The following is a 25,569-nucleotide window of genomic DNA, read 5'->3' as shown; positions in this document are numbered from 1 at the left end:
CGACCGCATCAGAAAAAAGTGAAGCAACATTGGCTAAATAACAAACATCTGTCACTTTCTTTTTGTTTTTATTGTAGAATAGTCAATAACATCAACCTTTACTTAATTTCAGTGCAGTCAGATGTTTGTACAGTGTCAGGAAAGTCACTTTTGAACAATAGTAGGAACTTGGAAGCATCTTATCTGACTCTGTTGTGGACAGCAGCCGGCTAGTTAGGTTGCTAGCTAACGTTAACATTAGCTTAGAAAACCCACTCCGTGTGCCCCAAAGCAGGACTTACACTGTACAGCCCGGAGGATAGCAGCAAGTGTAAGTGGAGTTCGTTTTAACTGTGCTTTTTTAAATGACAAACTGTCATTGCTTATCTAATTTTACCAATTTGTTTGTCAAATGCAAAGCTCCAAGTTAGCTTGGTTTCACGCTTTTAGTTTGAAGGCTGAAACGGGAAATGGTTTGAGTAGATTGAATTGACACTGGTCTGTCAATTCTATAATTTCACACGTACCATTTCCCTTTTTCGCCTTCAAATTAAAAGTGTAAAAACATTGAAACGTTCGCCTGTGAAGCCTCGACCTGTTTGGATTATAATAACGTTATAGAAAACAGCCATCAGTCATGCAGTTTTATACTAATTTATTGCCAAATGCTTTGGGAAACAACTTCATCAAGCTTGGTCAGAAAAGGTCTGTATATTCAATGGAAACAGCACCAGTGCGACCTGTCGCGTGCAATGCTACCTTCAAGAATGAGGACGTCTGAAACAAAGTTATTTTTTAATCACCTATATTAAAATGAGATACCTAATTAAACAATCATCTAATTAGGTAAGTAGATGATATTAAGCTTCCTTGCATTACAGACACAACCTAAATAACTGAGCAGTAAAGTGCTCCGCCCGCCAGTTAAAGGAACACCCCGCCCATTTTCAACCAGCTTTGTGTATCACTACAAAATTAGTAGTATATCTGAAAACTGTCAACAGCTTTGCAGGCATTCATTTAGTTTGACAGTTATTGAGAGTTGATTTGAGTGAAGTTGCGAACCAGTGATGTAATTCATGCACACATGACATCACTGGTCCACAACTTATCTCAAGTCAACTCTCAGTAACTGGTTGAGAATCGGTGGTGTTCCTTTAAGGCCACGGCCACACTGATCGTGTCCATCTCTGTTCATTTCAGTTAATTTTCAATGAGAGATGCCGGTTGTCTCGGTCAGGGTTAGTGAAGATGTTGACCTTCTAAAACAGCCCAACGGACAGAAATGTATCCGTCGATTCTGTCCGTTTTCTGATGCATCATTGTGGCTGCGGCTTAACACTCCTGTCACACAGAATCTGCTGCCCAGGTGCCATTTAGCAAGGCAGAGACGTCCTGGGGTGAGAGTGTGGATCTGAGCCTGCACCCAGACCAGCTCTATCTATGAGAAAACCAGTAAGACTTAAAAGATGAAAACTAAGACCCTTAAAACTAAGAGCTAGTTTCCCTCTAAATTCCTCTTAAATGTAACTCCTTTCCTTAACCCGATCGGTTTTTAATATTATATTATATTATATTCCCCCACGGGAGACAAATAAAGTAAAGCTTGACCTCGAACAGACAAACATCAGAGTATAAACAACACAGCTGAGGTCAGACACACATCTGGCCACAACAACAACAACGTGGAAATGCGATGTCATTTATGTCGTCTACCTGCTCTCTCTCTCTACCTGCTCCATCTCCAATATAATTGGTTATCATGGGGGGAAAACATGATTCTACGGTCTGTTAACGCGTTGCCCTGCGAACAGCACTTCTTACTGCTTGTTAATATAAAATAAAATAGACAGTTTTCTTTTCTTTGTGATTTTAATTTGAATGCAGTATATTTGTCCACGTCGGGATCCTGTAGTAATGGTGACTCGCTGTTTCCAGAGAGCTGATTGGTCAGGAGACGGGCCTTACGTACCCGCTAATTTCGCTTTGTGAGCCGAGTCTCAGGCTCTGATAGTAACAGAATTTCGAGTCAGGATCAACAGGAGCATGCTGGGAGCAAGGCCAGAGCCCTATACTACGAAGCTATCTTAACAGATCCGCGATCTGTCACTTTGATCTGGTTTGACTGAACAGGATCAAAGCTATCTAGTTTAACGATACTACGACGCTGGTTTTCTACTCGATAACTGAAGCTGGATTTATCTGGGATCTGCCTGTGCACGTGCACGTTTTTCGCTCGTGCACAGGCGCGCGTCCACGCGAAAGAGGTGCGCTAGCCAATCACATTATGAACAGCTGAGTTGATCCACGGGAAGGCACACCCATTTCCTCATTCAATGAAAGCGCAGTGTGATCAGAGTTTTTAGCGGATATTTAATGTAGCCTATGTCAGAATGAAAATCCACGTTGGATATAGTCTGCTGAAGGACTGTCTAAAGCTGCCGCTTGTATTCACATCAGTCATTTGATTTACTTTGATCAGCGATTTCTGTCTCCTACAGCAGCTTTTTGCGAGTGTAAATGTAAATGTGTAATCTCAGTCTATAAATTTCCACAATCTGTAAGCCTATTTAGACCATAGATTTAGAAACGCATGCTCAATGAATAATGATCTCTATCACTCATTATGTGTGTGGTTGCACTGATCGAATAATTCATATATAAAATAATGATAGCCTAATATAAAAGAGAAAACTGCTGAACTGAATTGAGACGATGCGGGCATAGTTTTCATTGATAGAAACTAGCCTATTTTTGCTCATATATTGGCATACAGCCTACAGGACACAGTTCCAGCTGAAACATGCAAGAGTAGCCTGCATATTTAGTATTGGGGCTATCCCATATTTATCCCATATCTATATTATATGTATAGGCTTTTCTGGCATGTAGGAGAATATCACCCTCACTCCATTTGAGGCTCCGTTCATGATATGCGCTGCGGTGATTAATAGTGATCATATTTCTCCACGCATCGTTTGGCTGTTAAGACATAAAGTGGTAAGTAGGCTTAATTTAATTATGTAACCTACAGAGCCACGAATGTTTTTCTTGTTCTATTCTCAGTTGACTGCTATCTATTTTTCATCTTATATGAATGGTGAGTGACTCCAGAGAGCCGATTATATGGGTCTGTCATGGATTTTGATCTTATCCTCTGAAGCTAACCTGGTCGGGACCAGGTGAGCTTTGCAGCGTGAGTTGCCATGGTGATTGAACTAGGTTAGAAGTTAACTTGCTTTGTAGTACGGCTAAACCAGGTTTAAACCCAAACTTATCAGGATCAACCTAAATCTTGCTTTGTAGTACAGGCCTCTGCTGAGAGTCGTAGTCCAAAACAGACCATTTAAACCTCACAGGATGGACAGATGGTTGTCCAGCTATAATGGCAATGATTGAGACAGTATCAATGGTACTAGCAGTACTAATACTAGTCTAGTACTTTTTACCTTATCTCCTTTCTTCACTGTCCTCGTCGTCAGCTTCCCAATGGCTTTCTTAGCTGCATCACCAAGACGACGCTGTGAGAGAGAGACAGAGGGAGAGAGAGACAGACAGAACAGAAGAGAGAAAGAGAGACAGAGCAAGGGAGAGACAGACAGAACAGAAGAGAGAAAGAGAGACAGAGCAAGGGAGAGACAGACAGAACAGAAGAGAGAAGTTCAAGTTCAAGTTCAAGTTTATTCGTATGTCCCAGAAGGGCACTTTGGTTCACAGAAAGAGAGACAGAGCAAGGGAGAGACAGACAGAACAGAAGAGAGAAAGAGAGAGACAGAGCAAGGGAGAGACAGACAGAACAGAAGAGAGAAAGAGAGAGACAGAGGGAGGGAGAGACAGAGGGAGAGAGAGACAGACAGAACAGAAGAGAGAAAGAGAGAGAACAGAAGAGAAGAGAAGAGAAAAATGGTGAAAAGGGAGAGAGGTGAAGGTGAATCCCCTGAGGAGAACATGAGGAGCCTACAGGCTACAGAGACACGTAAAGGACGTTCCTTCCTGGGGGAATTAAAGTGAGAAAGGCAGAAAGAGGAGTGCGTCTTTTGAAGGATGAATAAAATACAGCAAGGTGCTCTTTGGTACAGGGGCGATACAATTATGGAAAAAGTATATATAGTATATTAGAGCTGGGTATTGGTTCAAATTTCAAGATTCGATTAGATTCAATATCGATTTGGTTAGTGATACCAAAACGTGTTTTTTGAGCTGTAACCTGAATTACATGACTGTCCAGTTATGTAACACAGGGGTTCCCAACCTTTTTTGCGCCAAGTAGATACATGGGAAAAAAAAGTTGCGGACCGGTTGTCAATTTTAATATATTTACTCACCAGGTGGTGACAAAGGGTAATTAACAGCCTTTTCATGTGTCAATAATGACACTTTCACAATTATGCACAGTGATTTGATTTCAGTCTATATAATTTCTAAAAGTAGATATTTGATCAAACATTTCCATTTATGTAGCCTACAGTATTTATGTTTTTGTTTCGATTTTAAACGATTTTTTCACGATTTTCAGACGGCAGCCCGTCTTTATTGTCACACAACACACTACAACACATGCATGCGGCCACAACACACTCATGCTGATGGTGGCCGGTGAAATATGTCCTCTGCATTTGACCCATCCAGGCTTGTCCTTTCCTCCAGGGGGCAGGCCAGGAGCAGTGGTCGCTTTCTCGTACAGCGCCCGGGGACCAACTTCGGATGTTGTCGTCACTGGTCGGATGACGATGACGATCTGATCTTCTGCATGTTTTTAGTGGGGGGGTTATATACGGAGGAACCCCCTGGGGGAGCACGGGGAGAACATGCAAACTCCACACAGACAGAAAGGCCCTTACGACGAGATACCCCACCTGGGCAGTAGGCACTGAAGATATGGGGGGGAACACAACCACAGCGCCCACAGTGTCCCAGGCGAGAATCGAACTCAGGACCTTCTGACTGTGAGGCGACAGCTCTACCACTGAGCCACCATGCCCCCTTTCAACTACAAACATAAATAAATGTCAACTTGAAACTATGTTTCAACTACCACACACAGCATAATATTTTAGCCTATGTTTATTATTATTATTTATTTATTAAAAAAAAAAAAAAAATCGATCTCTGGACATATGAATCGATATCAAAGGATTAATATAAAAATCGATAAAAAAAATCGGAGAATCGATTTTTTGAAACCAGCCCTAATATATATATATATATATATATATATATATATATATATATATATATATATATATATATAATTTATGATTTTTATATATATATATGATTTATGATTTTGATTTTTTTTTAATTAACACGTTCACTGCCACTGACGTATTAATACGTCAAAAAAAATCCAGCGGTTCACTGCCATTGACGTATTAATACGTCAAACTGTTTTTTCAGTGGTTTCCACTAGGTGAGGCCCTTGGGCAATAGGTGAATGTGGATCCGACCTCTCCCGCTGCCCCGGAAGTACTCTAACAAAGATTTCTATATAAGGAAGGCGGGCTCCTTTGATCAGCGTGGGTAGTAGGTAAGTTTGAGATACAGAGCGAGACAGAATTACATAGCGATTTATAGATAGAGAATTTCAGCAATTTAGCAATTTAGAGTCAGATTTAGAGCGAGTTGGTTAGCGTAGTTGATTTAGTTTGTTAGTTGTTAGTACAGTAGTAGTGTTTAGTATAGTCTTTATAGTAGACTTTGTTTAGATATAGTTAGCGCGTAGTTACAGTTCATTGTAGTTAGCTTAGCCTTAGCGTCAGTTCATTTTAGTATTTAGCGTTTATTCTAGTTCAGTTTGATCGAGTTGGTAGCCGGTAGATTAGCCTTATTTCAGTTCAGTTTGATCTAGTCGTAGCAGTAGTTGTTTTATTTCAGTTTAGTTTAGTTAGTATTTTCAGTTTTAGTTTAGTTGGGAGTGGGTGGTGTTTGTGTTTGTGCCATGCCGGCCAAACGCAAGCGGTCTTCGGCGGCCAAACCCAAGCGATCGGCGGATCAGAGGTCACTGCTGGATTTCTTTTCCGTCCGAAACGAGCTTGTGCCGGAGACCGATTCCGAGGTCTCGGATGAGGAACGGGGTGAGCCCATGCATGTCGCCGCTGCGGCTGCTGGGCTGACTGAGTCGTCCGAGTCGAGCGACCTCACGTCTTCTCCAGACGCGGAGGATTCTGAGGAAGAATGGGCCCCGTCGAGGAGCGAAGCTCCACAGAGCAGCAGTGGTAAGACGATGTTTGAGATGACTTGTGTAACTTGTGTAAATGTAATTACTATGACTGTACAAAAGCTAGCAGTCAGTCAATTCATTTTACTGAACAACAAGAGACACAACAATCAATAAGGCAGTATGTCTTATCACTATACTGCCTTATTGATTGTTGTCTCTTGTTGTTGTTTTTTTGCACTCAATGCCCTGTTATATTTGTACTATGTTGTAAACGGAGTTCACAGCACAAGAATTTCACACGTGATACTTGTACCATGGAGTGACAATAAAAATCTTGAATCTTGAATTTCAGACTCTGAAGATGAGCCTGTAGCCAGCTGTAGCGCTACAGCATCTGGTGCCACATCCTCTGGTGCCAGGAAAATGGGTAAGATCACTCTTCAGAATCAGGTTTATTTTCACATCACAGGTTCCAGCCAGAATTCCAGAAATTCTAGAACTCCAGAATTCAGTACCACACATATGAAAAACACTATTTTATGGTAATTATGTATTTCTATAATTTGCAGATGGAGCTGGAAGTGGGAAACATCCCCAGCCTGCAGGTCCTCCTGAGTGGAGTGATGTTGACTGGGAGGCAACCCACATCCCATTCACAGCAGAACCGGGTCCTCATACTGGTGGTGCTCCTGCTCAACCAGTGGACTTTTTCCAGCTCTTCCTGGACGATGAGCTGCTCCAGGCCATTGTAGCACAAACTAATCTGTATGCACATCAGTGCATCAGTCAGGTGAGCGAGGCTCTGCCACATTCAAGGCTTGGGAGGTGGAAGGACACTGATGTGGCAGAAATCAAGAGCTTCTTGGGACTATACTTCCTCACTGGGATCGTGAAGAAGCCTGAACTGTCCATGTACTGGACCACAAATGAACTGTATGCTACCCCCCACTTCAACAAAACCATGTCTCGCAACCGCTTTCAACTGCTAACCAGATTCCTCCATTTCTCTAACAATTTTGATGTTGATGGTGCAGACAGGTTGTACAAGGTCCGGCCAGTATTGAATGACCTGTTAGGAAAGTTCAGAGCCATGTTCACACCAGGTCAAGACATCAGTATTGATGAGGGGATGCTCCTGTGGCGTGGGCGGTTGGCCTTCAAGGTGTACAACCCACAGAAACCCATAAAGTATGGGATAAAATCATACATCCTCTGTGACTCCCAGACAGGTTACTGCTACAGCATGAAGCCCTACTGTGGTGAGCGGTCCTCCCTAGGCGAGACGGTGGAGTTCCTCCTCGGGGACATGGCAGGGCAGGGTTACCATTTATACATGGACAACTACTACAACTCTGTTGGAATGTGTGCACAGCTGCTGGAGTGTCAGACACATGTCTGTGGCACTCTGAGGAAGAACAGGGGCGAGCCACCTGCTACAAAGGTTACCAACCACACCGTGAAGCTGGGGGAAACCGTCATGCGCCACAATGGTGGCACCATGGTTCTGGCCTGGCGAGACAAAAGAATCGTCAAAATGGTTTCCACTCTGCACGACGACACGATGGAGACAGTGCAGGTCAGGCAGAAAGGCAGCAGAGAGAGGGTCCCACACGCAAAACCCAAGTGCGTTGTGGACTACAACAAGTACATGAATGGGGTAGACAGATTGGACCAGAACATTGCCTACTATCCCTTTGCCAGGAAGACATCCAGGTGGCCATTCAAGTTTGTCATGTACTTGTTTCAGATGTCTTTTTATAACGCCTTTGTTTTGTACAAAGCTAAACACCCAGCTAAACGCCAGAGAAAGTGTAAAACATTGCTGGATATCATCCTGAGTGTTGTCGGTGCATGGACCAGACCTGTGGTGGAGGAGGAGGTGGGGGCTGGGGTGGAGGAGGAGGTGGGGGCTGGGGTGGAGGAGGAGGAGGAGGTGGGGGAGGAGGTGGGGGAGGAGGTGGGGGGTGGCGGGGTGGGGGCTGGGGGGGAGGTCAGTGACCAACCTGCAACCAGGCCGGGCCGGGCACCATACCTGGACCCTCCAAGCAGGCTGGATGTCGATCTAGCGGGCCATGTAATGGCCAAGTATCCAGCCACATGCAAAAAAGAGCTCCCAGCGAGGAGGTGTAGAGTTTGTACAGAGAGAGGTGTTAGAAGCGAGACACGCTACCGTTGTGTCGTGTGTAATGTCCCATTACACAGGGCTGGCTGCTATGAGGTGTACCACTCAGAGAAGAACCATGCTCGGTGGCACAAGTAGGCATGGGTCATAAAAAAAAAAAAAAACTGCCTGTTTTTGATGCTCTTTGTTTGATTGTTTGCTAGCTAGCAGGAATACATAAAAAGCACCTGCCGATTTTCATGTAACTTTGTGGATGGGTGTAACATGGGCCAAGGAAGTACCCATTACATTTTGGAACAGTTCTGGATTCGGTGTACGAGCCCAAACCGGTTTGATCACGAACCGAAAAAACCTATAAAAAAAAAAAAAAGCTGAGTGACCTGTGGTCTGCTCTTGTTTTGTATTTATTTTGACATTTATTTATTTTATTATTGTATTATTCCTCCATTATTGAAAACAACTATTGTTCAGATGTCTGATGTCTCACTGATGCCAAAAATAAATGGTTAAAGTGACTTTTCTGCCTGTTTGATTGAATTTCACAAAACTGCGATTATCTCAGCTTTCTGCCTCAGACCCTGAAACCATGCTGTACTCAACGGCTAATATCTACATAACTACTAACTCTACAAACTAACTCTTTTAGACAGAGAAAGTACACATTCTATTAGTACTTTTGAGATATTGTATGTTCACAAAGTCCAAGCAGAAAAGAATCCTCGGCTCTTGTAAAATGAGCCAGAATCCTCAAAAAACGGCTTGGCAGAAGCTACCTACAGCAAAAAAAAAACGGCTGGCAGTCAATGTGTTAAACAGATTTCATATGGCCCTAGAAACCCGGAAATATCGTCCGTTGCCTGCTGATAAGTGGCCAGACTGATAGACTCTGGGTTCTGAGATTGCTGTGCAGGTAAACATAGTCAGTGACTGTGGCTGCTCACATTCTCCCTGCTATTAAATATGATCCAGTTCTCCCTGCTATTAAATATGATCCAGGCGTCCTGGACAGAGGCAAAGTTCCTGCACAGAAGGTGAAAGTAAGTTCAGTAAGAAGTCAGAGGAAAGGTGAACTGAAAGTATCGCCGCAGCACAACAAGGTGGCCGTTCACGCTGGAGGACGCTGTCTGTCCACTTCCTGTTCTGAGTGCCAGGCATCCTTGTCCTGTCTGTCCACTTCCTGTTCTGAGTGCCAGGCGTCCTTGTTGGTGGCTTGAGTTACACTGATGTTACCCTACAGCTGCTCCATTAAGCTTGCAGCACAGATTCACCACATCACATTTTCATGGCTGCTTCCTCCCCCTCTGTCTGAACAGCAGGGAGGAAGAGGAGAAAGAGGAGGACACGGGAACACGTGTGACTGGGATCTCTCTGGACCAGTCAGCGTTTCTCCCACTTTACCAGTAGCTGAGTGCTTCCAGTGCCTTCTATCCATCAGCATTAAACTGGGAACATGCTCCAAAGTCAGCATCATCTTGGAGCCTTGCCAACGGCAGTTAGACTATATACTCAAACAGCAGTTTGACGAGGGGGTCGCAGGGGAGTTCCCAGCAAAATGAGTCAATTGTGTGAAGATATTTACCATAATAGCATCAATCTCTCTACTAATTGTAGGAATTTCTGTCCGTGTGGCCTGCCACATATCTTGAGATGAGAACCGTCCGATCGACTTCGCATGTGGTCGATCGGGCGGTGTGCAGTGTCGGATTTGGTGCAATTTGGACACGCGACACATTCAATATGAATCAACAGCGAGCCGCCGCTCAGCTTTGTGTCTGACTGATGTCAACGACGTCACATCCCAGCGGGGCGGGGCTTCAGGGCTCTGACGTGAAGAGGGGGTGGGGGCGTGACAGCAGGGCGGGGCTTCAGGGCTCTGATGTTACAGAGGGGGCGGGGCTTCAGGGCTCTGACATTACAGCGGGGCGGGGCTTCAGGGCTCTGATGTTAAACTGCCCGAGAGCGAGAAGAACGAGCACACACAGGAGGCAGTGAAGCTGTTTGGATGAGCCCCTCTCCAGAAAGCTGCCAGCAGCAGTCGGCACATGTTGAACAGGCACGTTTTGAACAGGCACTGCACTAGAGATATACCATCAGCATTAATACATAAGATATTCACCATCATCATAAATAAATGATGATATTTACCATCAGTACCAATGCATTGAGATATTTACCAGTCAGAGTCAGAGTCGTTTCATCAGACCTGAGGCCAACCATTTTTGGTTAGTCAAGTCTTGGTGCAAGGACAAATCTTTGCTAGATTCTCTCAAAATCTCAATTTTCTTCTATTAATTAAAGAAAAGGGAGATGTTGAGTGCTAGAAACTAGCAAAGTTTTGCTCTTGCACTAAGACCTGGGCGTAAGATATGGCTCAATGGATTTTGTGTCCTCAATGGATATCTCATTTTATCACTCCATACATACTGTCAACAGTCAATTTAAAAAAGAAATCCATTTTCGTCAGGTTTATTGGAATAATATGTTATATAAATCAGGCTATGAATGATATATGAACAAACCCCTTTGTTATATAACCTTTGGCTCTAATATGTCAACAAAATGAAAAAATAAATTTTAATCTGGCTTTATCCAATGTTCAAATATATAGCACATATTTATGCCTAATTTGCACAATTAAACATACAATTTCAGAAAACTTGAAACTGGACTTGGATTGGATTTGGCGACGCTGATTGGCTGAAGGCAAGTACTGGAAGTCCAGACTGAGACGTCGAGTGAAACAGAATGTGAGGTCAGGTTATCAGGATGGTTTTAAGGCTATAAATACAGTATGTTCTATAATGCTCTTCTACTGGCTGTGTTAGCTAGCCCGTTACCTGGCTGCATTAGTGTGTTACCTGGTGGCGGTAGTGTGTTAGCTTAGCATGTTAAGGTGTTACCTGGCTGCATTAGGTGTGTTACCTGGTGGTGCTAGTGTGTTAGCTAGCCCGTTACCTGGCTGCATTAGGTGTGTTACCTGGTGGTGCTAGTGTGTTAGCTAGCCCGTTAACTGGCTGCATTAGGTGTGTTACCTGGTGGTGCTAGTGTGTTAGCTAGCCCGTTAACTGGCTGCATTAGGTGTGTTACCTGGTGGTGCTAGTGCGTTAGCTAGCCCGTTAACTGGCTGCATTAGGCTGGTTTCACACCGACGACCCAAGCCTTGCCTATGCCTTGCCTTTACCCACGCTTTTTAATAGGCGTCCGTTTTAGTCAACGAGGCTGTGTACACCGGGTGCCTGAGCGTGAACCCTGCGTGTACCCACGCCTTGCCTGTGCCTTGCCGATTTTATCGAATAGGCGTGAGTTCTATTTTGAAGCCGACAAGGCGCGTGCAGGCAGACTTCTTCTGTCAAGCCATGAAAGAAAAACGCACAATATCCGTCGGAAATGGAAAAGTCAACTGAATTTCAAAATAAAATGGAGTTACTACAACATGTTGAGCAGAGACAGAGATATTGACGGGTGGCTATCACGTGGGGCTTTCTCCCCGTCGGCAAACAAATCTTCATGAGAGAGAATAGCGACCGAAGAAGCAAGATGGACAATGTTGTTGTGCCAGGCTGCCAGCACATATTCTTGCAAGATCACCTCCCTAAAATGTCCGACTATAGTCAGACCTGGTTATACATATCCAGCATCAATATAACATTAAATATATCCGATTTATTTTACCTAGAGGCTACCCATGACAATTCTGGACAACACGTGAAAAAATACAGTCGGGAGAGAGGAGAGGCGCTTGTGACTCGGCTCCAGGTTCGGCGTGCAAAAGGCGTGCGGTGTGATCGCAAAAGCGTGTAACAGGTTCACGCCCAGCTCGGCGTAGGCGTGGGTTGAGGCAAGGCAAGGCTTGGGTCGTCGGTGTGAAACCAGCCTTAGGTGTGTTACCTGGTGGTGCTAGTGTGTTAGCTAGCATGTTAAGGTGTTACCTACCTGGCTGCGGTCGCGGGCGTTGGTGTAGCGGATCTTCTGGATGAAGTAGAAGATGAGCCAGGCTGATGAGATGATCATCAGGACAATGAAGGAGATGGAGACGAAGACCAGTGATCCTCGGTTGATGTTCTTGGCCGGGCTGCGCTGGCCGACCACCACAGTCACCAGAACGGTCAGGTTCCTGTCCAGATGGGCCAGGATCTCCTTAGCGTATGCCTCGGTGATCATCACCGCCACCGTGTCACCCGTTCCTGCAAGAGCAACCAGAGACTGAGCTTCAAGACCAGCAAGCGGCAAACCCTGGTAGCAATCAATTCAACAATGTATGGTTTTCAAAACTCAAAAGAACTAGTATACAGTATATACTATTTTTGGGTAGAAAATGGTAGAAAGTTTCTAACATTTTCTACCCGCAAAAAACCTTGAAACCATTTAACTCCAGATGTATTTGTTTTGTTTTATCTTATAACTCTTATAGTTGTTTTAAGAAACTTGGACATAATTTCTCTACCACTTTGAAAGGAACCAATCTCTAGCACAAGGTGGCCTTCCTTTCCTTTTAATGTTATTCACACAATTATACCTCAAGATGACTCTAATGCAGTATATCCTCACTTGTTATCTATTGTTAACAGCTCTCTTTCCTCTGCTATGTTTCCCTCAAGTTTTAAACCTCTCTTGAAGAAACCTAACTTACATGTGGATCAACTCCCAACCCTAAAACCTATAGAAACCTAACTTACATGTGGATCAACTCCCAACCCTAAAACCTATAGAAACCTAACTTACATGTGGAACCCCCCCAAACCTAAAACCTATAGAAACCTAACTTACATGTGGATCCCCCCACAAACCTAAAACCTATAGAAACCTAACTTACATGTGGATCCCCCCCAAACCTAAAACCTATAGAAACCTAACTTACATGTGGAGCCGCCCCAACCCTAAAACCTATAGAAACCTAACTTACATGTGGATCCCCCAAACCTAAAACCTATAGAAACCTAACTTACATGTGGATCCCCCGCAACCCTAAAAGCTATAGAAACCTAACTTAGATGTGGATCCCCCCAAACCTAAAACCTATAGAAACCTAACTTACACGTGGATCCCCCCCAACCCTAAAAGCTATATGAACCTAACTTAGATGTGGATCCCCCCCAAACCTAAAACCTATAGAAACCTAACTTACATGTGGATCCCCCGCAACCCTAAAAGCTATAGAAATCTAACTTACATGTGGATCCCCCCCAACTCTAAAACCTATAGAAACCTAACTTACATGTGGATCCCCCCCAACCCTAAAACCTATAGAAACCTAACTTACATGTGGATCCCCCCCAAACCTAAAACCTATAGAAACCTAACTTACATGTGGATCCCCCCCAAACCTAAAACCTATAGAAACCTAACTTATATGTGGATCCCCCCAACCCTAAAAGCTATAGAAACCTAACTTACATGTGGACCCCCCAACCCTAAAAGCTATAGAAACCTAACTTACATGTGGATCCCCCCAACCCTAAAACCTATAGAAACCTAACTTACATGTGGATCCCCCCAACCCTAAAACCTATAGAAACCTAACTTACATGTGGATCCCCCCAAACCTAAAACCTATAGAAACCTAACTTACATGTGGATCCCCCCCCAAACCTAAAAGCTATCTTCAAATGATGTTAGAGACAAATAGACATCAAATTCCTTTTTCAATCAGCTGGAGAAATGGCCGATATGAGCAGTATTGATCGAGGTGACTCAGCTGCTCTCTGGGCAGACCCACAGACAGACAGACAGACAGGTAGACTCACAGACAGACAGACCCACAGACAGACAGACAGACAGACAGACAGACAGACCCACAGACAGACAGACCCACAGACAGACAGACAGACCCACAGACAGACCCACAGATCCACAGACAGACAGACAGACAGACAGACAGACCCACAGACAGACAGACAGACAGACAGACAGACAGACAGACAGTCTGGCTATTCAGAGTTCAGACAGGCAGTTAAACAAACAGACAGACAGTCTGGTCTGGCTATTCAGAGTTCAGACAGGCAGTTAAACAAACAAACAGACAGACAGACAGACAGACAGACAGACAGTCTGGTCTGGCTATTCAGAGTTCAGACATGCAGACAGACAGTCTGGCTATTCAGAGTTCAGACAGTCTAGGTATTCAGAGTTTAGACAGGCAGACAGCCAGTCTGGCTATTCATAGTTCAACTTCAGACAGGCAGACAGACAGAGATAGGGTCTAGCTATTCACAGTTCAGACAGACAGTTAAACAGGCAGAAAGCCAGTCTGGCTATTCAGACTTCAGACAGGCAGTTAGACAGTCTGGCTATTCAGAGTTCAGACAGGCAGTTAGACAGACAGCCAGTCTGGCTATTCAGAGTTCAGACAGGCAGTTAGACAGACAGCCAGTCTGGCTATTCAGACTTCAGACAGGCAGTTAGACAGTCTGGCTATTCAGAGTTCAGACAGGCAGTTAGACAGGCAATCAGTCTGGCTATTCAGACTTCAGACAGGCAGTTAGACAGTCTGGCTATTCAGAGTTCAGACAGGCAGTTAGACAGACAGCCAGTCTGGCTATTCAGACTTCAGACAGGCAGTTAGACAGACAGCCAGTCTGGCTATTCAGACTTCAGACAGGCAGTTAGACAGTCTGGCTATTCAGAGTTCAGACAGGCAGTTAGACAGGCAATCAGTCTGGCTATTCAGAGTTCAGACAGGCAGTTAGACAGTCTGGCTATTCAGAGTTCAGACGGGCAGTTAGACAGGCAATCAGTGTGGCTATTCAGAGTTCAGACAGGCAGTTAGACAGTCTGGCTATTCAGAGTTCAGACAGGCAATCAGTCTGGCTATTCAGAGTTCAGACAGGCAGGTAGACAGTCTGGCTATTCAGAGTTCAGACAGGCAGTTAGACAGGCAATCAGTCTGGCTATTCAGAGTTCAGACAGGCAGTTAGACAGACAGTCTGGCTATTCAGACAGACAGGACTACACAGCAGTGGTTCCAAAACTTTTTTTGTGTGTGTGTTAGGGATGTTCATTTTGAAAAATTTCCATAATCGAAAATCGGGGGAAATTAACGATCAATTATCAATTATCGATCATATTAATAAACATATTTTTTTAATATATATATTATTTTTTTACAAAATGAATGCCTATGGCAGAAAATACGAAAGACAACGTGTTCTCCTCAATGAACTCTTTATTTCAATGTGTCTCCTCTCCAACACTCTGCTGTCCCCGGCACATGCCGGTGTGAATTCCCCATGTTTAAAACAGTTTTGTTGGCACAAAGGCCCGTGCCCAGCCAGAAAACTAGAGACTATATGAAGCTCCACCTCACGTTAGTCGGCTGTGCAATGGAGTGGGGCGAGGAGGAACGAATTCCACCCAAACCTAGTCCGCAAATAATAATAATAATAATAATAATAATAATAATAACAAAATCGATAAAAATTCCACATGATCGATTCCATTCCTTAACGATCAATTATCGATTTTCGATAACTGATGAACATCCCTAGTGTGTGTGCATGTGTGTGTGTGTGTCTTATGTACATTGATTTGTGTTGCCATGCCAATAGTAGGCTCCCCCCTCACTCATGCATGTTGATGATTCTCCTCAAGATGTTCTATCACTTTTAGTTGAATATGCAGACATACAAGTAAATCCATCCATAATGTATGTTTCCCTGAGCTGCCTCTGTGTGGGTCTGTCCTCTTTGAGCTAACCCTAAAGCTGCCTCTGTGTGGGTCTGTCCTTTTTGAGCTAACCCTAAAGCTGCCTCTGTGTGGGTCTGTCCTCTTTGAGCTAACCCTAAAGCTGCCTCTGTGTGGGTCTGTCCTCTTTGAGCTAACCCTAAAGCTGAATCTGTGTGGGTCTGTCCTCTTTGAGCTAACCCTAAAGCTGCCTCTGTGTGGGTCTGTCCTCTTTGAGCTAACCCTAAAGCTGCCTCTGTGTGAGCCTGTCCTCTTTGAGCTAACCCTAAAGCTGCCTCTGTGTGGGTCTGTCCTCTTTGAGCTAACCCTAAAGCTGCCTCTGTGTGGGTCTGTCCTCTTTGAGCTAACCCTAAAGCTGCCTCTGTGTGGGTCTGTCCTCTTTGAGCTAACCCTAAAGCTGCCTCTGTGTGGGCCTGTCCTCTTTGAGCTAACCCTAAAGCTGAATCTGTGTGGGTCTGTCCTCTTTGAGCTAACCCTAAAGCTGCCTCTGTGTGGGTCTGTCCTCTTTGAGCTAACCCTAAAGCTGCCTCTGTGTGGGTCTGTCCTCTTTGAGCTAACCCTAAAGCTGAATCTGTGTGGGTCTGTCCTCTTTGAGCTAACCCTAAAGCTGCCTCTGTGTGGGTCTGTCCTCTTTGAGCTAACCCTAAAGCTGCCTCTGTGTGGGTCTGTCCTCTTTGAGCTAACCCTAAAGCTGCCTCTGTGTGGGTCTGTCCTCTTTAAGCTAACCCTAAAGCTGCCTCTGTGTGGGTCTGTCCTCTTTAACACATTCAGTGCCAAGGACGTCTGTGGACGTCCTAAAAAAAAGTAACGAGGAGTGCCAAGGACGTCTGTGGACGTCCTAAAATCATAATTCATATTATTCCATAATTCTGCTGTTTAAGGTCGTACCTAGCCAGTGAGCATGAATCCCTTCAAGGGATCACACGGCGCCACCTTAAACATCGTCACAGGAGCTGCTCCACCCACCTCAGATCCTTTACTTTGTACAGGAGACAGCGGAGAAAGTGGAAACCGATGCATGCTTTCTGCCAGAGCCGTATATATTGCTCTGTCTACAGCGGACAGTGGGCTCGGCTGCATCCGCGCTCACAACTGAGCTCTTATGCTTCTATCTATCTCCACACGATTTCCTAGAAAGCCAGCATCCGAAGCCGAACGGCCAAGCCTTTTCGTTCAGTCGCGTTTGCCAGCGCGCATCATTTCCTTCTTGATGGGCGCTGGGATCTGTCCGGGGCAAAAACGAGAAAACAAACTCTGTGCGTGTGGGAGGAGCCCGCAGCTCAGAGGTGGAGAGGGGAGAGGGGGGAGGGGGGGGGGGGGGGGGGAGAGGGGTGTGTGGCACACAGGCTTCACAGAAACCACACCACACGCCACCACATCAGAAAACACCAGCCAGAGTCAGTGAATGTGCTCGAAATTAGAGTGCAAAAGGTATTCATAAAAGGGCCTATATCTTGGAAAGTAAAAAAAAACGACAGAAAACCCTTGAAAGTGCACTTTTTTGAGAGGCTGTAATTTCATAATGGAACTGTCTAGAAACAAAATTTCTTCTTTGGAAGAAGCAGGAGTGTTCAATGTTTCATTAAAGTCCAGCCCCGTTAATATAGCCATAATAGAAAAAATTCTATAGCTGTTTTCAACTGAATGGAAGTGAATCTGGCACAGGCTCCAGACAATTTTACTGAAGCGCTGTGGCACTGAATGTGTTAAGCTAACCCTAAAGCTGAATCTGTGTGGGCGTGTCCTCTTTGATCTAACCCTAAAGCTGCCTCTGTGTGGGCGTGTCCTCTTTGAGCTAACCCTAAAGCTGCCTCTGTGTGGGCCTGTCCTCTTTGAGCTAACCCTAAAGCTGAATCTGTGTGGGCCTGTCCTATTTGAGCTAACCCTAAAGCTGCCTCTGTGTGAGCCTGTCCTCTTTGAGCTAACCCTAAAGCTGCCTCTGTGTGGGCCTGTCCTCTTTGAGCTAACCCTAAGGCTGGTTTCACACCGACGACCCAAGCCTTGCCTATGCCTTGCCTTTACCCACGCTTTTAAATAGGCGTCCGTTTTAGTCAACGAGGCTGTGTACACCGGCCGCCTGAGCGTGAACCCTGCGTGTACCCACGCCTTGCCTGTGCCTTGCCGATTTTATCGAATAGGCGTGAGTTCTATTTTGAAGCCGACAAGGCGCGTGCAGGCAGGCTTCTTCTGTCAAGCCATGAAAGAAAAACGCACAATATCCGTCGGAAATTGCAAAGTCAACTGAATTTCAAAATAAAATGGAGTTACTACAACATGTTGAGCAGAGAGACAGAGAGATTGACGGGTGGCTATCACGTGGGGCTTTCTCCCCGTCGGCAAACAAATCTTCATGAGAGAGAATAGCGACCGAAGAAGCAAGATGGACAATGTTGTTGTGCCAGGCTGCCAGCACATATTCTTGCAAGATCACCTCCCTAAAATGTCCGACTATAGTCAGACCTGGTTATACATATCCAGCATCAATAGAACATTAAATATATCCGATTTATTTTACCTAGAGGCTACCCATGACAATTCTGGACAACACGTGAAAAAATACAGTCGGGAGAGAGGAGAGGCGCTTGTGACTCGGCTCCAGGTTCGGCGTGCAAAAGGCGTGCGGTGTGATCGCAAAAGCGTGTAACAGGTTCACGCCCAGCTCGGCGTAGGCGTGGGTTGAGGCAAGGCAAGGCGTGGGTCGTCGGTGTGAAACCAGCCTAAAGCTGCCTCTGTGTGGGTCTGTCCTCTTTGAGCTAACCCTAAAGCTGCCTCTGTGTGGGTCTGTCCTCTTTGAGCTAACCCTAAAGCTGCCTCTGTGTGGGTCTGTCCTCTTTAACACTTTGAGTGCCACGGCCCTTGGGCAAAAGGTTGCTTGCTGTGCCACATAGGCCGCAATGCATTTTAAAACAGTCATATAATTTCTTTAATAATTACTATGTAAACACTGAACACGCACAAATAACAATGAGACTCTCTTCTATCACCTGCAAAAAAAAGTTTATTGATCCCATTTTCCGTTCTTTAGTTATGAGCCGGAGAAGATAGCTTGATTTAACCAAAAACAGCCCTTTTTTTCTACGAGCTGAGATAATGAGCCTTTTGTGAAATTAAACATTTCAAGCACATCACTGACTCTGAAGCTAATTTTCTGATGTCTGGGTCTGTCTGGGTGAAGTGTATGCTGCTCTGCGTGCTCTGCGTGCCCCCCCCCCCCTCAACTGCACACGCCTCCTCCTGGGTGTGTCTGTTGGCTCTCTGCTGAGTTTGCTGTGCACACACAGTGAAGGGTGCGCGACAATCAGCTTTTTGGTTCCGCGTGTGTTTGTCACGGGCTCCCATGCTTCGAGTTGAGAATAATAAGGCTGATTATGCTAATGTGCTGTCGCAGCGGACACGGAGGTGCTCAGTTGTGACAGCGGATGCAGCTGCTGCGGGCACAGCTGGCGTTTGGCTTCATGCATGTCGATGCATACGGACGGATGCGATGCGATTTCCTTTTTCCCCAGCGACTTCTTCTGTGTGTTTGGCTCCACTTTCTCTTATCAGGAGAGTGCTGTCGCCACCTAATGGGTTTGTAAAATAGGTTATAGACCTCCAATAGCTACAATATTGTAAGAGGCGATGTAAGAAGCTTAGATCGACACCCCCCCGTCAAAAAAACTATTTGGAGTTACTGACGCCATTTGGCGTCGCTGGCAGCCTACGGTAAATTTCTAATGACGCCATATGGCGTCGCTGGCACTCAATGTGTTAAGCTAACCCTAAAGCTGCCTCTGTGTGGGTCTGTCCTCTGAGCTAACCCTAAAGCTGCCTCTGTGTGGGTCTGTCCTCTTTGAGCTAACCCTAAAGCTGCCTCTGTGTGGGTCTGTCCTATTTGAGCTAACCCTAAAGCTGCCTCTGTGTGGGTCTGTCCTCTTTGAGCTAACCCTAAAGCTGCCTCTGTGTGGGTCTGTCCTCTTTGAGCTAACCCTAAAGCTGCCTCTGTGTGGGTCTGTCCCCTTTGAGCTAACCCTAAAGCTGCCTCTGTGTGGGTCTGTCCTCTTTGAGCTAACCCTAAAGCTGCCTCTGTGTGAGCCTGTCCTCTTTGAGCTAACCCTAAAGCTGCCTCTGTGTGGGTCTGTCCCCTTTGAGCTAACCCTAAAGCTGCCTCTGTGTGGGTCTGTCCTCTTTGAGCTAACCCTAAAGCTGAATCTGTGTGGGTCTGTCCTCTTTGAGCTAACCCTAAAGCTGCCTCTGTGTGGGTCTGTCCCCTTTGAGCTAACCCTAAAGCTGCCTCTGTGTGGGTCTGTCCTCTTTGAGCTAACCCTAAAGCTGCCTCTGTGTGGGTCTGTCCTCTTTGAGCTAACCCTAAAGCTGCCTCTGTGTGGGTCTGTCCCCTTTGAGCTAACCCTAAAGCTGCCTCTGTGTGGGTCTGTCCTCTTTGAGCTAACCCTAAAGCTGCCTCTGTGTGGGTCTGTCCTCTTTGAGCTAACCCTAAAGCTGCCTCTGTGTGGGTCTGTCCTCTTTGAGCTAACCCTAAAGCTGCCTCTGTGTGGGTCTGTCCTCTTTGAGCTAACCCTAAAGCTGCCTCTGTGTGGGTCTGTCCTCTTTGAGCTAACCCTAAAGCTGCCTCTGTGTGGGTCTGTCCTCTTTGAGCTAACCCTAAAGCTGCCTCTGTGTGGGCCTGTCCTCTTTGAGCTAACCCTAAAGCTGCCTCTGTGTGGGTCTGTCCTCTTTGAGCTAACCCTAAAGCTGCCTCTGTGTGGGTCTGTCCTCTTTGAGCTAACCCTAAAGCTGAATCTGTGTGGGTCTGTCCTCTTTGAGCTAACCCTAAAGCTGCCTCTGTGTGGGCCTGTCCTCTTTGAGCTAACCCTAAAGCTGCCTCTGTGTGGGTCTGTCCTCTTTGAGCTAACCCTAAAGCTGCCTCTGTGTGGGTCTGTCCTCTTTGAGCTAACCCTAAAGCTGCCTCTGTGTGGGCCTGTCCTCTTTGAGCTAACCCTAAAGCTCACAATAAATAAAACTGGTTTGACGACTTATTTGAGGGAATGTAATAATTTTATCTATCACATCCGCTATTTCTGTTGCTCTTTGAGCAACTCTGGATATTTATCTACAACATTTTTGCCAAGCTGGACCTGATTAGTGATTTGCTCCATTCGCCTGCAGCTTTGAAACATTACAGACGGGTGTCAAGCTGTCAGCAACAAGGCTGGGAGGAGTACACCAGAAGAAGCACCCATAGGCATCATGGCAGCTAGAAATAAGGTGGATATTTTGGAAATAAAAATTGTAATCCCCAATGGCCCTTTTTCACAGCAGCCAGTTTGTGTCTAAAATGCAGGGTAAACACAACCAAAACATCAATGATGGTTTCCAACTTCCAATCCCTTTAGGTGTTCCAGTGCTGGGGCCCTCATTGATGTTTTAGTTGCACCTGTGTTTAGCCTACCTTTAGAACACAAAATGGCTGCTGTGAAAAAAAGCCCATCTTTCCATGTACCCCGTCAGCTGCTCAAGTACCCCTAGGGGTATGCGTACCCCTGGTTAGGAATCTCTGCTATACATATACATACTAGGGATGCACACAATTAATCAAAGCTCGATTAATCGCTCGTTAAAGATTTACTCGAGCATGTGAAAAATTACTTGATCAAAAAAAAAAAAAGCAACGTGAACTGTCAGTAGAATGGTGTTTTCAAATCATTTTTCAATGATCCTCCAGAGGGCGCAATGATATCACTGTAACAGACTGTTCAGTGTGTATGCAAGGCTCTGTGGATGTCACCTCAGAGTTGCCGTAGAACAGGAAGTGGGGGACTTATGTTGTTGACAGAGCCGGTGGCGCTAGCTGTCTGAGAATAAATGTGGAAACGTGTTATAACGTTACAGCCTAACTCTTGTTTGTTGTTTTATTATCAAAGTGTAAGTAATAGGCGGACCCGGACACTCGGCTACATCACCATAGCCCTTTTCAGACAAGCCATAAGATGCTCTACTTGAACAGTGTTCATTCGGATAAATTGGCTCGCTCCTCTTCCTCAAACCTGGAGCAACCCACCATCAGCGAGGAAGAGGAAGAGGAAGAGTTGCGACGCACGTAGAACAACAATCACTTGAACAATGTTCATTGGGATCCTAGTCTCACCTGGACTGAAGCTGAGCAACTCTGCATCAGCGTTTAAGAGCTGCGACGCACTGCAGCAGAAAAAGTAAACAATCTGCGTGCGGTAAGTGAGCCGCTGCGCCCGCGGCCGGGATTCTGGGCAAATGTTGACATGTCTAAAAGTTATGCCTCTACGTTTTTATGTGTTTCATACATTTCATAGCGTAGGCTATGCTATGCAATGCTGTGAGAAATATACAATAAGTTGCTGCTGTATAAATAAAGGTTTTATTGAGGAAAAAACGCATTTGGTATGGTTTGGATTTATTTTTATTTTTAATTACAATTACTCGATTGATTGATTGCTCGTTAACGTTACCAATGATCGAGTTTGGAATTTGTGGAAAATGTGCATCCCTAATACATACACACACACACACACATATATATATATATATACATACATACATACATATATATATATATATATATATATATATATATATATATATATATATATATATATATATATATGTAATATGCCAGTGAGAGCTGAACAATTCATCGAATCAAAATCGCAATATTATATTGATTAAATCAAGTAGTATAGTGGTAAATGTAAAGCATTTCACTTCACTGTGTGGGATCATTTTACCAGCTTTCTCACAAAATGTGTTCCAGGCAGGCAGCGTTTTCTCCACGCAAAAAACCCTAGAGTGTGAGTAGACCCATAAGATGATGGTGGAGGAGTTGGTGTCGAAGCGACAAGCAAAAGCGCCTATTTGGCAATATTTGGGATTTAAACCCCAATGCTAATTTGGAACGTGATAACGTTAATCAGGCAATCTGTAAACTGTTTGCGTGCCCTGGCAGTTTGACGCACAGTCAACCAACGGGTCGGGATGTCCTCTTGACAGATGAAGGAGCCGGGAGCTGCAGAGAGCCCCGGGGCTCGGGTGGACAAAACACCTTGAGTTAAGATTTCCCTTAAAGTCACAGTTAAGGTTTCCTTCAAATAAACCCGGTTGCCCAAAACACCTTTAAGGCTTCAGCATTTGAAGGAAACCTTCCGGAGAAGACTTGTTTCTTCTCCTGTAAAATGTCCGGTGTGATCGACAACACCGCCGGGTGTTGTCACGAGTTTGTGGCATCCCTACTCAGGAGTAATATTTGTCTACAGTCCACACAGCTGTACACACACACACACACACACACACACACACACACACCCACCGTGAGGTTGGAGTGACCTCATCAATTAGTGACACTTTACTTGCTATATTTAGAACAAGACATTGATCCCCCCAGACCAACACTCATCCTATATACACCTCCTCTCCTCCTCTTCTCCTCTCTCTCCTCCTCCTCTCCTCTCCTCCTCTCCTCAGCCACTAGTCAGTCAGTCAGTCAGTGATGTCCGGCTCTGCTGTGTTGCCACGTTACTGGTAGCAAAAGTGTGAGGAGGCGGTTCAGTGATATTTGGCGAGGAGCCAAACATAAGTTGGCGACGAACCCCAAGGACAGTTTGGCGTTGGGAGGTCAGCCAATCCCCCGACATCTTTAGAGGAAGCTCCGCCTCCGCTCTGTGCGTCATGCCGCATACTGACAGGCGGCTACGTCAACTTGGCCGACACATCCTGCAGAGAGAGGCTGAGGAGTGTTCAGGTGCATCGCTCGCTACAACCACTGGAGAACAACAGGACAAACACTGCAACGCCCGCTGTCTGGCACCCGCCCGCACGTTGTCACGGAAACACAAAACACTGCAACACCCGCAGAATTAAAAAATAAATAAATTAATAAATTAATAATAATAATAATAATAATAATAATAATAAAACTATAAGAAGCAGCACTAAAATGTAATATGAAGAGGTTCTGTGTTCTATTTGTCGAGTGACGTAATAATTTCTGGTATTGATTTGGAGTCATTGCGCCACATTACATGGAAACTATTGGGGGGGGGGGGCATGAATTTTCAATAAAAAATAAAAAAAAATAAAGAGAAACCACTAACTTCCATGACTTCCAAAACTTTCAAGGATTTTACAAATTCCCTGACTTTCCAGGCCTGGAAAATTAGATTTTGAAACTTTTTAGAAATTTCCCATCACTGTGAAGAATTAAAGAATAGATGGCTGTGAATGCCAGAATAAGCTACTTATATACTAGCTGAAAAACACGTTTTGCCAATACATGACAGCCATTCACACACACACACACACACACACACACACACACACACACACACACACACACACACAGTCTACACACACAGTCTGACCTTCATGACCCATCTTGACGGTCTCGTCGGTGGAGTTGTTGTAGATGAGGACGGCGGAGGCGTTGAAGGCGGCGGCCTTGAGGATCTTCTCCTTGAAGGTGCAGTTTCCTCGCTGCAGTAGCGCCACCCAGTGGACGCCCCGGGGAGGAACCAGGAAGCGAGTGTTCGGGTCGCAGCCCTGCCGGTCCACCACTGCAGAGACAGTTGCCATAGATAGTTACTGCTTAGTTACCACTTATCAACTGCACACTTACTGTAAACTGCATAGCTACTGCTTAGTTAGTTCAGGAGGGTCACAGACAGGGTGACAGCACACCCCACCACAGAAGTGCAAACGTGACTTTGCAGGCAATGTAAGAAATACACTTAAAGGGCCCATATTTTGCTAATATAATGTATTATTATTTTATTGTTGGCCTCCACTAGAGTAACTTATTGCATCAGTCATAGTTTAAAAAACTCAGTTTATCTTGTACTGGCTCTCACTGCCCCCTTCAGTTCACCCTCTGTCTGAAACGCTCTGTTTTTAGGTCCTGTCCCTGAACCCCCACCCTCCGGAAAATACTCCAGGTGGGCAGCGCGAGGAGTTTTTGCGTTTGCAAACTTCTGCCCAGAGAGCTATCGCTGTAGAAGCTAGACTGTCTGTCTGTCTGTCTGTCTATCTATCTATCTATCTAGATAGATAGATAGATAGATAGATAGATAGATAGATAGTCATCATGCATAACAGAAACAGACAGGCGATCTCTGCTATGGCTACTAAATTTGGTAGTTGTAAAACAATTATATCAACGAGCAACGGATTGTCAAAACGAATTTGACCATCGATGAAAAACGTGACTTGGACATAAAGCAAGCTATCAATTGATTTATCAACATCCCCCTAGCTATCTACAGCTCCGCTAGGCCGGGCTGCACCCGGACATTTGCTTCGGTGGCTGGCCAAGCAGGGATTTTATTACCACGGCCTGCCATAACGTTACACCCTGCCCGGGCAGCTTCACACTAGCTAATGTAGCTAGTTAGCTAACTTCCCAAATGCTTGTGACTATAGTGTGCCTCTCCTAGCAAAGGCTACACGGACCAAACCAAAATGAGGACTTGGAGAAGTCAGCAAGTTGGACTAACGTTACAAGTTCTGAAAATATGTGCCTTTCGTCATTCATCGGTTGTTCATAGGCTAACATAATAGCAAGTGCTAACGTTACCCAGCCGGTAAGTAACGTTAGCGCTTCCTAGCAGCACATTGGACCGATGCTGGA

At 45.2% G+C, this 25,569-nt stretch overlaps 1 protein-coding gene across 1 annotated transcript in view; it reads right to left on the bottom strand.

Moving 5' to 3' along the window:
- rnf130 (ring finger protein 130) overlaps nucleotides 1–25,569 on the bottom strand; it is an 82,669-nt gene that overhangs the window by 36,253 nt on the left and 20,847 nt on the right. Inside the window, exons 3-5 of the mRNA XM_083651401.1 lie at nucleotides 24,308–24,499; nucleotides 12,195–12,445; nucleotides 3,429–3,500 (exon numbers count right to left, since the gene is read on the bottom strand). Coding sequence (XP_083507527.1) covers nucleotides 3,429–3,500; nucleotides 12,195–12,445; nucleotides 24,308–24,499 — 515 coding nt within the window. The remainder of the gene's footprint in view (nucleotides 1–3,428; nucleotides 3,501–12,194; nucleotides 12,446–24,307; nucleotides 24,500–25,569) is intronic.

This window comes from Poromitra crassiceps (assembly GCF_964638095.1).
Source record: "Poromitra crassiceps genome assembly, chromosome: 15".
Taxonomy (NCBI): Eukaryota; Metazoa; Chordata; class Actinopteri; order Beryciformes; family Melamphaidae; genus Poromitra; species Poromitra crassiceps.
This window is presented reverse-complemented; position numbering and strand designations above follow the sequence as displayed.